The sequence below is a fragment of the Rhipicephalus sanguineus genome, unplaced genomic scaffold (assembly GCF_013339695.2).
Source record: "Rhipicephalus sanguineus isolate Rsan-2018 unplaced genomic scaffold, BIME_Rsan_1.4 Seq10031, whole genome shotgun sequence".
NCBI classification, from domain to species: domain Eukaryota; kingdom Metazoa; phylum Arthropoda; class Arachnida; order Ixodida; family Ixodidae; genus Rhipicephalus; species Rhipicephalus sanguineus.
Window position 1 is genome coordinate 1,396,768 of NW_023614146.1, and position 12,736 is coordinate 1,409,503.

Below are 12,736 nucleotides of genomic sequence, written 5' to 3' on the forward strand. Positions count from 1 at the left end.
ACTACTGCGTTATCAAAAAATTGAAAGTTCAATTTTAAAAATGATAACTGCACATAAGATATGAATTAAAACATGACACACGAGTCGAGAGAGCCGCTCACTCAATAGATTTTGAAAAGACAAAATACAAAGCTAAGGAAGCAGCACTGACACATTCAGGATTGTGCTTTATGGTTGCATTAAAATTCAGCCCTGGGAAAAACATGAAAACCAACTTTGCAGGTAAGTTATGTGTCCATGGGGACACAAAGTAAGACATTACTGCTGTCGGCCGCCCAATTAACTAAGATTATATAATGAAATTTTTAGTGACTACAGCAAGCGGGCATCTTTGTATTGAAAAGTTGGAGGCAGTCGTGTTTCTACGCAGTTCCACTTGGAAGAATTCTTCTAGCATGTCTGTGCTGCGAGATATCCCACTGCAAAGTTTAATTGTGGTTTGCATGATGCAAGGCGGTGAGGATCAGCAAAATATTACTCCCTGGTGTGACGAGCAGTCACTGCTTGCTATCACCAGCCCGCAGGAAAAGGGTAACCGTTATTATGTTTGCCTATGCCTTCGACCCGCTGTAACATTAAACCTGGCACATCAGGGAGGAGCTTTGCGCCAGTGCTCAAGGTCCTGCATGTGCAATGATGCAAGCCAGAATTAAACTTTGCAGCAGGATATCTGAGCCCAGACATGCTAGAAGAATTCTTTGAAGTGGAATCGTGTAGAAATGCAGCTGGCTCAAACTTCTTAATACATACATGCCCGCTTGCTGCAGTCACTAAAAAAGTTCATTATTAAATCTCAGTTAATTGCACGGCTGACAGCGATAATTATTGTCCCACTTTGTGTCCCCCTGGATAATAACTTATCTGCAAAGGTGGCTTTGACGTTACTTACAGTGCGGACTTTTTTATAAGAAAAACAAAAAGCTTAATTTTGAACACCCTCTACATGTGAGCTACTTGAATACAGCAAACAGGTGGTTGAAGTGCCCACTCCGCTGTTCTCAGTGCAGTTCCCCTTGTACAGGAAACAGAAGCCATGCGCAGCTGCTGTACATCAGCAACGAACTTGTCCATGAGCCACCATTGATGACAGGCTTGTCCGGATTTCTTTCACACTCACTTTGTACAAGGAGCACGTATAGGCTGCAATGGAAACAAAATAACAATTTAGTGACACTAGTGTCTCTTAGCAAAGCTGAATTCCTCACACGTTCTTTTTTAATTGATCTGGAACATTGTTTTAGATAAGTTTAAAACGAGCAGGACGTACAGAAACTAGAGAAGTTACAAGAAAAACTTGTTTGATGCATTCTTGGTGAACACAGTCGCAACCTTATGAAAGTATATGGAATTTCCACATAGCAGATGTGTAAAAAATATGCTTGAATATTGCTCCTGCATAATGCAGGGTGCGCTAGGGTGTGCTTTCTCTACAGTACATTCGTACCCTGAAGCCTAAAATACAAAAGGAGTAGTCACGAAATGTTTCACAAGAGCTTAACGTACACTATGTTCCCATCATGCTGGAATTGTGTTCTTAGTTCTGTGTGGGTATAGATGCAGTGCACGGCCACCATATTCAGTGGCACCTGACTCCACTCAGTGAGATATACATAAAAGGAATGCTCCGAAATAAATGCAATAAAATGCGTGTTGTGGAAGAACTTTTTATGCTTTTGATGTCGAGGATCTAACCTTACCATTTTAGCTTGCTCACGTACTAACGCAACGTTACAGCTCTTAGGAAAAGATGCCCCCTGTTTGCTGTATGTGTCAACCACGTGTAATTGAAAGTTCTGTGCGTGAGTAATATCATTGGCTGCTATCGGTAAATTCTGTTCTTGCAGCTAGCCAAACCAATGTGTGAGTATGCATTCACACAGGCACATTTGTATTCCTGTAGCTATATTATGATACTTATACGATGTGTTCCTTAAAGGGAATGCAATGCAATATGCACCATATGAATATTTTATTTATTGCACAAAAGCACAATAGCACTGCACATACATGACATTATGCACATTCATCATGTATCAATTGCAGGTAACATGTAAAATTAAATTATGTCTGCTTGCAAACACAGCTAACGTAGCTTTCTTCAGGCTGCTCAGATTGGGATGATTATATAATGTCATAAATTGGTTTCACTCTACTATTGTGTGCTGCTAAATTGCAGTCATTAGTTTCAATGATTCTGGTTGGCTAAAAAAGCAATACTCCTCACTAATGCATCACAGGCTGTCTAATGGCCATGTGGAGAAAAAGGTGGAAATGCTAAGACTTACAAGGCACCAATCTTGAACCACATGCCATCCCAATAAAGCATGCAGGCTTCTGCAACAATCTCTGGCAACCAGAATCCTGGAAGCTATTGACCACAATTTAGCAAATACACAATAAACATTCGATGAACCTTATTTCTGAAGTTCTATAATTGTTTTAATGCCAACAGCGTGAAAAAACACAGTCTAGATTTGTTGTGTTCTCAGATACAATACATTGTCTAATTTTACATTTGAACAGCAACACATGCATGACTGATGCATGCATACCGTGAAGTATGTATAACATTATTGCGAGTTATGAGCAATAAATAAGATGTTCATATGTTGCACATACCACGGATCCTTTTTAACATCTGTAGCGCATGCCTAGAGAATTTACTTTATCCGATAGACCGTTAAGCTTTTCTTCTACCAGAAAATGTCACTGGAGGTGGTGGTACAAGCTGTTTATAATGTTCATACTAGAGCTGTGCACGGGCCGTATTTCCGAGCCCGAGCCCGGCCCGGGCCCGCTGACATTGTCGAAGGCCCGCCCGAGCCCGACGGCAAAGGGCTGCAAGCCCGCCCGGCCCGGCCCGACGTACGAAAACACCATCCCGGGCCCGGCCCGGCCCTGCTTTTTGAAGGTTCGCTGCGGGCCGTTCGCGCGATGTATCGCGTGGTCGAAATCGCGCGATCGCTCGGTTTTTTCACATTTGGAAACCGTCGCTCATCACCCAGAAGTCATAAAACACCCGAACCGAAAGTACATCAGCGACGTACTAAGCACATCAGCTGTACACCAACAAATAACGTAATAATTATGCACGTGCATATAAAAAATACTGCGAGACAATGGTAATTGTTTTACATACCAACGTGCAACAAATATTTTATTTTCATTGCATACCTGCGACAGCGCGGCACTTTTGCTATACAAGTAGACGGCCTCATGCCAGCAACAATGGAGTTCGCTCGCCAAAGCCGTCACGTGTATGGGGTATGCCCATGCAAGCGTCAGCGCGTCAGCTTGCACGAAGGCGATCAACGTCGGGTCGCTCGTCGCTGTCGCGTGCATTTTCACTCATATGGGATTTGGCCTTAAATCTAACGCGAACAGTCGCGTGGCGCCGTCACTAGCTCAGGTAGTGTTACTTCTCTGTTTGTCGGAGTACAACAGGGGCAGTGTTTTACCTGCTCCCCTTTTGTTTAAAGTAGCGAATGGAAAAGAAAAGCGGCAAAGGGCGGTCGCGGAAAAGGCGCTGCATGCGTGCCAGAAAACAATTCCCGCTCATTCTCTATATTTCGGGCTTGAGTCGGGCTTTGCGCCGGGCCCGAGCCCGGCCCGATAAAACTGCAAGTAGCCCGAGCCCGGCCCGGGCCCGAGGTGAAAATACGTCGGCCCGCCCGAGCCCGGCCCGCGGGCCGGGTCGGGCTTTCGGGCTACCCGGAGCCCGTGCACACCTCTAGTTCATACCCGTACAAGTAAGTGTTTAGCGAAGTTTTAACGCCAAGGTGGGGCGAGGCGCATACAAGTCTTAATAACCAGAACAAAATAACAAAAGCCAAACACGACAGAAACAAGCAGAATAAAAAAGTTGTGCTCGAACGCGTGGACTGATGCTCGAATTAGCGCTTGCACTGTTTAGGTGCGACAATTCTGCCCCAAATAAACATGAAGGATTCGCTGGAGTACAGTTCAAGTTTAACGTACGGCTTAACACGCACGGGTGCCGGCCGCATCAGGCAACCTATGTTGCGGGTGAAAACATCGGCCGAATTTGACGAAACAGGCTGTATGAACACCTAAGCGTAAGTTCAAGCTTCGCGAGCCATAGCTAAGACGAAGCAACATGCTATTTCAAGATCACGGACACGCATCAACCCGAGTATCACGGCAGTTTAAAAGATACGTGCCAGCGCGGATGCATACACATGCACACGTTTGACCACCCGCAAGGAGGAAAACACATCTCTCTGATAGTAGTCAAAACATTGCTATTATAACGATCCTGTAGCTATAGAAAAGAGTACGCGCAGCATATGTAACTGCCGTAGAAGAGTTCAGTGCGCTAAAAAAGTGAGCATGAATTACTAACAGGTCCAAGCATACGCGCCTTAGGCACGATCGACGCTTACAGCTATAACGCCGTAAGCTTACAGCTAACAAACGCCGTCTTCGCCCATCTATTACGCCAAAATAGTAGTTTACCGCGAGCGGGGCCACCCTCCAACACCACTGCCGTCAGAGGAGGGCACCGCCACAACTCTGTTCAAATCCCCCGCCGAATCACAGCCGCGCATGCGCACTCTCCTTTACGCGTCAAACAAAAGAAAAAGCTCGCCCGCGCTTAAAATCACACAAACGTGCCTTGATGCTGGTGAAATGATAGACACAAACAAGCTCGCTACGTTAATAAAAGCTCATTTATCGTCTACTGGTTGAGAAAAACTTGGTTAACGGCGTTATTATCGCGCTCTCGGTGTTAACCAAGCGCTGACAGCAGCAACGTGGTACATACCTGGTGAGCGCTCCACGATATGAAGCAGCCGGTCTTCGCTTGAGTATAGCGCATCCTCGTAATAAGCAGCACCGGCAGAACACACAGGACGAGCACAAGGCGCAAGCACACTTCAAACAAGGGAAAAATTCACTCAAACTCGGCCTGCTTAAGGTCCCTCCATAATTTTTAAGGTAGCGACATCTGCCGCGCGCGCCACCTAGAAAGTTCCTGTAGCAGACGACGCCCAGGTTAAAGCACGGCATTCAGCTGGTGGAAAAATATCTGCACATGCTAGGAAGTAAAAGCTACTGATGCCTGACTGTGATGAAGGCCGAAATAAGGCCCCAAAATGCTAAAGCTGTGCCTTTATTTCAAATAAACATTGAAAAAGAGAGCGGAAAAAATGTTTCATCGCCTACATTCGGCATGTTTACATCTCGTTTATTCGCGCTCGTATTACATTGCATTTTGCAATCTAAATTAGCGGCATATAGTTAAGAAAAAAACGGAGTCGTGTTGATTCGCTTTCATATCACAAAATAGTCGAAGCCCTTGACGGTAAACAACGACGAGCCGGGACCGAAGACAACGCGAGGCGAGTTTATCCGCGCCCGCCCATGGCTCCCATGGCGCCTGCCTTGGTCGCTGTTATAGTGAACTAGAAGAGATAGTCGCTGTGTTGGCCGTACCTTGGAAATACTGCGTGCGCTTAATCCCATTGCTCTACGCCTTTCTTGCTCGTAAGTGTGCTGTGTACATATAGCGGTCACGTCGGTCGAAGAATGCATCCAAATAAGAAGACTGACAGCCATCCGGATCGAAAAAATTTCGACATGGCGTTGCTGAAACGCTATCCTCGCTGAAAGTAAACATCCTGCGCACGTGTGTGGAAACTAAAATTTAGTGGAAACGAGTGCGCCAACAGTCTTCGCGTGCGGCGATTGCCTGACCACTTGGGTGTGTATTGCTATTCTGTGCTACGAGTCAACGCAAGTGTCGTGACATTCCAAAGCGGCGTTATTGGTCGCGTCCTGGCCGATTCTCGAACTTGTTCGTGTTGCAAACGCGACCTAACCGCACGGAACACCATGGTGTAGTTAAATTTCTTCGCCAAGGCTTCTTGTGTGTGCGTGTGCGAATGCGGTTGTATTCCTGATATGAGCAACGTCGCTACATAACCTTGAATCACCGCGTGGATTTTTAATGGTGTGTTTATGCTTTTTCGATTTGCCTTTGTGGCTCCCTGAAGCGCACAAGCTTCTCAAGAATTAAAGATCCTAAAATGAAACGCCCGCAAATTGGCCAAGTTATTACTGCACTTTATTTTGCTGGCAATCTTATATCGCTTGTGATGTTTTTCTTATGTTAGTTCGCAGCTCGGTGCTTTTCATCAGTAAACTGGCATTGCTGCTTACTCGAGACATTTCGTTTAGTATCCAAGTGTGAGGGTAACCTAAGTGTAACAGACTAGACAAGTGTATGTAACATGCCTTGATATAGTTTCATTATTTGGTGGCCAGTAGCTGTGGCTATGTGGTATTGATTTATTTATTTATTTAGGAAGATACTGCCTGTCAGAATGCCATTCTTAAGGCAGCGGTGAGCGATACATACAGGAAATGCAGTGATGGCCAGTAGCTGTGGCTACGTGGTATTGATTTATTTATTTATTTAGGAAGATACTGCCTGTCAGAATGCCATACTTAAGGCAGCGGTGAGCAATACATACAGGAAATGCAGTGATGGCCAGTAGCTGTGGCTATGTGGTATTGATTTATTTATTTATTTAGGAAGATACTGCCTGTCAGAATGCCATTCTTAAGGCAGCGGTGAGCAATACATACAGGAAATGCAGTGATGGCCAGTAGCTGTGGCTATGTGGTATTGATTTATTTATTCATTTAGGAAGATATTGCCTGTCAGAATGCCATTCTTAAGGCAGCGGTGAGCGATACATACAGGAAATGCAGTGATGGCCAGTAGCTGTGGCTACGTGGTATTGATTTATTTATTTATTTAGGAAGATACTGCCTGTCAGAATGCCATACTTAAGGCAGCGGTGAGCAATACATACAGGAAATGCAGTGATGGCCAGTAGCTGTGGCTATGTGGTATTGATTTATTTATTTATTTAGGAAGATACTGCCTGTCAGAATACCATACTTAAGGCAGCGGTGAGCAATACATACAAGAAATGCAGTGATGGCCAGTAGCTTAGGCTATGTGGTATTGATTTATTTATTTATTTATTTATTTATTTAGGAAGATACTGCCTGTCAGAATGCCATACTTAAGGCAGCGGTGAGCAATACATACAGGAAATGCAGTGATGGCCAGTAGCTGTGGCTATGTTGTATTTATTTATGTATTTTAGAACATACAGTTAGTCCGAATGCCATACTTTATGCAAGGGTCAGCGATACAGTGGGAATAACACAATTCAGGAAATACAGTGATGGCCAGTGGCAGTGGCAATGTGGTATTTATTTATTTATTTAAGAACATACAGCCAGTCCAAATGCCATACTTTAGATCGGACCAGCAATACAATGTGAATAACACAATACAAGAAATACACAAGGCGTACAGAACAATATGAAATTTAGAACAGATCACAATGTAGGAACTACAGTATTCTTCGTTTACAACGAGAGCCCGAATGATACACAAACAAAAACAAAGTTTCATAATACCGCACAATTATCACTACACGAGTAGTACAGTAACAGCAACCACCACTTATATACCATAATGGCTGGGCATATACACATGCCGCCTTGCAGGAGCTGAACAAAGTTTTTCATCCATCCATCCATATACACATGCAGCACAAAAATATAACGACACTAAGTAGTACAACAACTACGTAAGGTTATGCTTGCAGACAAAAGCTGCGGCACATGCCACCCACATTGCAAAGTACAGGGTAATGCAGGTACTTGTATATTTAATTACACATGCAATGCACAAAATACACTTAGGATGTGCTTCAAAGTGAACAAAAGGACATCACATGATGCTGGCACTGAACAGAAAGCGTAGCTTGAATAACTATTAAAATAAAAAACATAGAACAGCCAGACACCATACATTTTACACAAACTTTTCTACCAGTACCACCTAATGCTATCTGCAGCAACATGCATTCCAATGCTTCGGCTACCACACTTCTGTGAGCTTTGAATTTTTGTCATAAGGAGATGGTTTTTCTTTTTCACGAGAATTGAAATTCTAGTTCTTAAAAACGTGGCAAGCAGTTTGTCCGATATGCAGTGGCATGTAGGGAAGCAATTGCCCATGTACAGGGAACTTTGAATGGTATTCTGAAGTTTAGATGCAGAAACTCTGTTTGCAAGCAGTGCATCTTCATTTAGGCGCACATAATTTTCAGCAGTCTCTATTAACTGCAAGACAGCTGGTGATGGGACTGTCAATGCCGGCTTCTCTTTGTTGTAGCACTTCAGCATTGTGAGCTTGTTGCCCTCGGCTGAGCTTGTGATCGCTTCAACACAGGCTTGACAGGAGTTTGCCTTCTTTACTTGTGCAACAACATAACCAGCAAGGTACTCCAAGGATTCATGTTCTAAGTCCTGAATATCAAGGAGGTCAGACGGACGAACAACATACATTTTGCTTTCATTTGGTTTGTTGTCATCAGCCATGCCAGTCAAGAGAAAGCAGTCTTCTTCAGTGTAGCTGCCGTCCTTACTTGGCCTCAGAAACTGGGCCATCGTAGCAGCTCGAAGCGAAAACTTGAATTCAAGTACACGAGGCACCGGGTTTTTACACCTTAGTGTAGAGAAAAGATTCTCTAGGGCATCTTGGCCGAACCTGCTCAGGAGCAGAAACTTAAAGTTGTACTTTTCAAGAAACAGTGCCTGCAGTAGCAACACTGATGTTGTCGCTAGGATAACGCCAGTCTGCACTGGTTTCCAGGTGGCTTTTTTTTCATCCCCAATACATATTTTTTCAAAAAGTGCGATTGTTTCTTCAAGAAACTGAAGGGCTTTTCCATATTCAACATCATCAAAATGGCTCAAAGCCAGTTTTGTTGTTCTGGAAGTCATGAGTCTGAACCACCGAAACATCATCTCAAGAAACCATGCAGTTGTTAAGGCTGATTTATCTAATGTCCCATTATCTACAAGCAAGCGTACTGCAGAAGCAGTGTCGCTGTTGATAAGGCTGAATGCTGGCCCCACCTTCATTTTATCATAATGGCTGGGGTCAACTGAAGAAGGCTTCAGGTGGGGAGCTAGCTTTAGCTCTGCATTGCTGTCTATCTCGACAAGCTTCTTTATAGGCTCGATAGATATTTCATTTCCTGGCAGATTGTTTTTTTCCACTACTTCTTCGGGCAAGTATATCTTCTGGCCCTTAGTTAAGTGGCTCCTCAGGTTCTTAAGGAGATGAGGAGCGTCAGCCATGAAAAAAAGTTGCCTAGATGCATCACATGGGTGGGGACACCAGGTTTTAGGCTTGCTGTGCTTGCCTACAATTATACCGAACAGTTTCCAGACGGCTTGGTTCCCCCCTCCCATGTCTGTCACCACAACATCTACTTTCAAGGAAATTGCCTCACATGCTTTTATGATGACAATGATTATATCCTTAACTGTTTTTGCATGGAATGAATTTCCAGTCAAATGGTAAGCAACTGTTTGCTTCCAGCGGGTTGTTATCCCACCGAGCATAAATACCAGCCCATGAGTGGCCAAACAGTCGGGTGGCAGTGTTGCGTCTGCAAGAGGGCTCCAAGAACTGTTCCCGAGGATGGGTTGTACACTAAGCCTGGAGCAAGCTGCATCTCATCGAGCATCAAAGTGGCGTGCCGCTCCTCTGGTGACATGAAGCTAACCTATGGAGTGGAAAGGTTTAGTTAGGAGATGCAAACAGCGGTGCTATGGTAACAAGATAGGTCAAGGGTCATGGGCACCTGTCTGTGCACTTACCTTCAGTGCGAGAGACTCCATGATGTCCTCCAGCAAACCTGGTGTGAACTTGTACCCTTCCAAGTGACGATGTAGGGTGCGTTCTGTTGGCAGAGGTTGTCCAAGCTCTCTGACTGAGTCATAGCCACGTGCTCCACAGGAAAGTCTCATTTTCAAAGCTTTTATAACAGTCTTCTTAGTCCATCGAGTCCCCTGCATTGTTGCCATCTTGAGACATTTAACTTGGTCTTCATTCAAGTATTTGTTTAGTCCTGCGACAAGGCGCTTATTTGCAGTTAGTGCCTGCAAACGCTGCCTCTGAGCAAGTTGAAGCTTCCGTCGCGCCGCCTGAAGTTCAGTTTCAAGCTGTGCCACCCTCCTCTGCAGAGCTGCTTGTATCAACAGGCCTGCAATAGTGCACCGAAATTAGGTCTAAAGCAGTTGTCAATGCTAAACAGGCAAGAGCGGGGGCTAGGTGGTGCTTCAAATTGAAGATGTCACGCCGATACAGAAACCGCATGCAAGGAACAGCCTGTTTGCTGTTCTCTGTATGTGTATTCTGTATCAGTGCGATATCTCCACTAGTTTTAAATAGCATTGTTAAGAATGCATTGCTGACAGCAAATGAACTGCATGAAAGCAGGGAAACTCAACACAGAAACATTAGATAAGCACAGGAATATCTAACATTCCCGCATGTTTCTTTTCCCTTGTTCCCTTCATGCAGTTCATTTTCTCTCACTTTGCACGAGTTGTACACAAATCGGTGCTGTTACGGGTATAATGTATTGCTATTTACAAAACAAAGGGCCTCAACCTCCTAGTAGCATGAAAACTTGCATTGAAAGAAAGGTTGTGTCAGCTTCCGTAAGTATGTCGCTATGCGCAAAGAGGCACTGAATGATGGCACTCAACAAAATTCGAACAAAACTGTTTAACTCACCAGCCTGTGTACTTTCTGGCTGGAATGGGGCAGGAATCTGTGGGTCTGGTTGCATATCAGGAACATCTGCATGGAGCACAAAGCAAGGTGACAATCAGCAGTGTAGAGAGGCATTGGTATCTCACACGGGGAATACACCTGCTTTGGGCCACACAAAATATCTGCTTGTGTGCTTGGATCAGCTGTAGACACAGCTTTATTAGACGTGAAGGTAAGTTGGAACCATATTTTACAACATAAAAAAAGATTGTAAATTACAAAATATTAAATATTTCTGTGCTGTCTGCACGGCATATGTCGTCTGTACGTATGTAAATGGTTGAAGAGCATAGGCACGCAATTTGCCAGCTGATGGAAAGGTAAGAGCTCACAGACGAGAGAAACTTACCATTCTCGGTGTCCACTGGCTGGGGTTCGACATCGACCTGTGTGTTTTGCTTGACTTTGGGGTCATCTGGGACAAATGATAATTCAAGAATTGTTTTCATTGCAATATTCAAATTTGACTTGAACGCTGTGAATAGCATTCAAGATCATTTGTCCTAATGAACACCATGAACATACCAGTACTGTCCACTCTTGTTCTTTTAGGGGGTGGCTTGCGTGGCTTTGCAACTGGTCGATGCAAAAAGATGCTTGGCGTCGCAAATGGCCTTAGCTTCTTTTCACCGGTATTCTTGAGAATAATCGGTTCAAACTGGTCTTCGGTGAAATGGTCCTGTAGCAGAGTTGGAAACGACTTTCTCAACATGTTGTAAAACGAAGTTAACAACGCGCGCAGAGATGGAAAAGTCTAACAGTAGAACTCACTGCCGAAATTTATGAACTTTTATCGCTATAAGAATAATAATAATTGCTGGGGTTTTACGTGCCAAAACCACGATATGAGTAAGAGGTACGCCGTAGTGGACTGCTCCGGTAATTTGGCGACTACCTGGGATTCTATTACGTGCACTGAATACGCGCCGTACACGAGCCTCTAGCATTTTTGCCTCCATCGAAAATGCGACCGCCGAGGCCGGGATCTAACCGCGTCTTTCAGGTCAGGAGCCGAGCACCGTAACCGCAGTAACTGTCATACCACGGCGGCGGACAAATTTTGATCGCGTGCAACACAATGCGGATATCTGTCGGCGAGTTAGTGCGCTTTCCTCGCTTTATTTACTTGCATGCTAGGTTCGTACTGCATGACCTACGTCAGCGGGTTCATAAAGCACTAGAATGAATAATCTCGACAAATGTGGGCCATCAAAACCAGCGCGCACGAATGAAATGCTATTGCAGCTCGGCACATGCACGCGTATGCTTTTTCTTGCGCCTTTGTGTCACGTTACTTACCTCGCATAGTCGTGCAGTGGCCGACGGTTCGAAGTCTTTCCGTCCAATTCTGTGCAACCACACTTTTCTTCTGGTTAGGTTCTGTTTGCCCCGCGGGATGCAAAATAACTTCTTGCCGTCTTCCGTCCGGTTTCGGCACCCAAACGCGCAGCAACAAGGCATATCGGACTTTCCAGAACGAAATCACCGCACAACGTGCATAGCGGAACAGGCGAAGCGAGCGCTCTCCTCCCGGGGCGCGGGAACCTTCATGGCGGGGCAAGGTCACGTGTCACAGATCAGCCTATCGCGGGCGCCGTCGGCTTCATGAAAGCTTTTCGATACTTTTGAATTTATTGAGGGACTTTAGGCCTGCTCGGCCCTTCGCGACGCGGCGAGGCGACGTGCAGCAACCGCAAAACAAGAAAAAGTGATACCACGTGGTATCAGCCACGCAGACGTATACCGCATTTGCGCATCGCGCTTTCTAACTAAAAACCTGAATTTACGCTTTAAAATATTAAAAAAAAATTAGGTAAATATATTGTACATAAATAGTTGAGGCGTACAATGTCTTGACCTTGAAAAAAAAAAAAAAAGTCGAAATCTAAGCGCGCGAAATTTGAAAAACTTTTGAACACATGAACAACGATGCTATTAATCGCCACAAAACGTTCGTGTGTCGTGAATTAATGTTATACAATTGGTGCAGATGTCTACACGCGAGATTGTTATGCAGTGATTGCGCTTATGTCAAACTAAAAAAGTATCAAATAC

General features: G+C 44.6%; 1 protein-coding gene across 1 annotated transcript; it reads right to left on the reverse strand.

Annotated features, from left to right (window-relative positions):
- Nucleotides 1-7,224: 7,224 nt before the first annotated feature.
- Nucleotides 7,225-12,198, reverse strand: LOC119375892 (THAP domain-containing protein 1). Its single transcript, XM_037645923.2, has 6 exons — nt 11,981-12,198; nt 11,207-11,360; nt 11,031-11,096; nt 10,643-10,708; nt 9,721-10,106; nt 7,225-9,626 (listed from the first exon to the last, which is right to left on the reverse strand). Exons 1-6 carry the CDS (start codon nt 12,140-12,142, stop codon nt 9,447-9,449), a joined length of 1,014 nt encoding a protein of 337 aa, XP_037501851.2. The 5' UTR covers nt 12,143-12,198; the 3' UTR covers nt 7,225-9,446.
- Between the last annotated feature and the right edge of the window lie 538 nt (nt 12,199-12,736).

Coding starts and splice junctions, on each gene's coding strand:
- LOC119375892 (XM_037645923.2), bottom strand. CDS start 12,142: ATGCCTTGTTGCTGCGCGTTTGGGTGCCGAAACCGGACGGAAGACGGC. Junction 10,107..10,642: donor GCCAGAAAGTACACAGGCTG/GTGAGTTAAACA, acceptor GCACTATTGCAG/GCCTGTTGATACAAGCAGCT. Junction 9,627..9,720: donor TGGAGTCTCTCGCACTGAAG/GTAAGTGCACAG, acceptor TCCACTCCATAG/GTTAGCTTCATGTCACCAGA.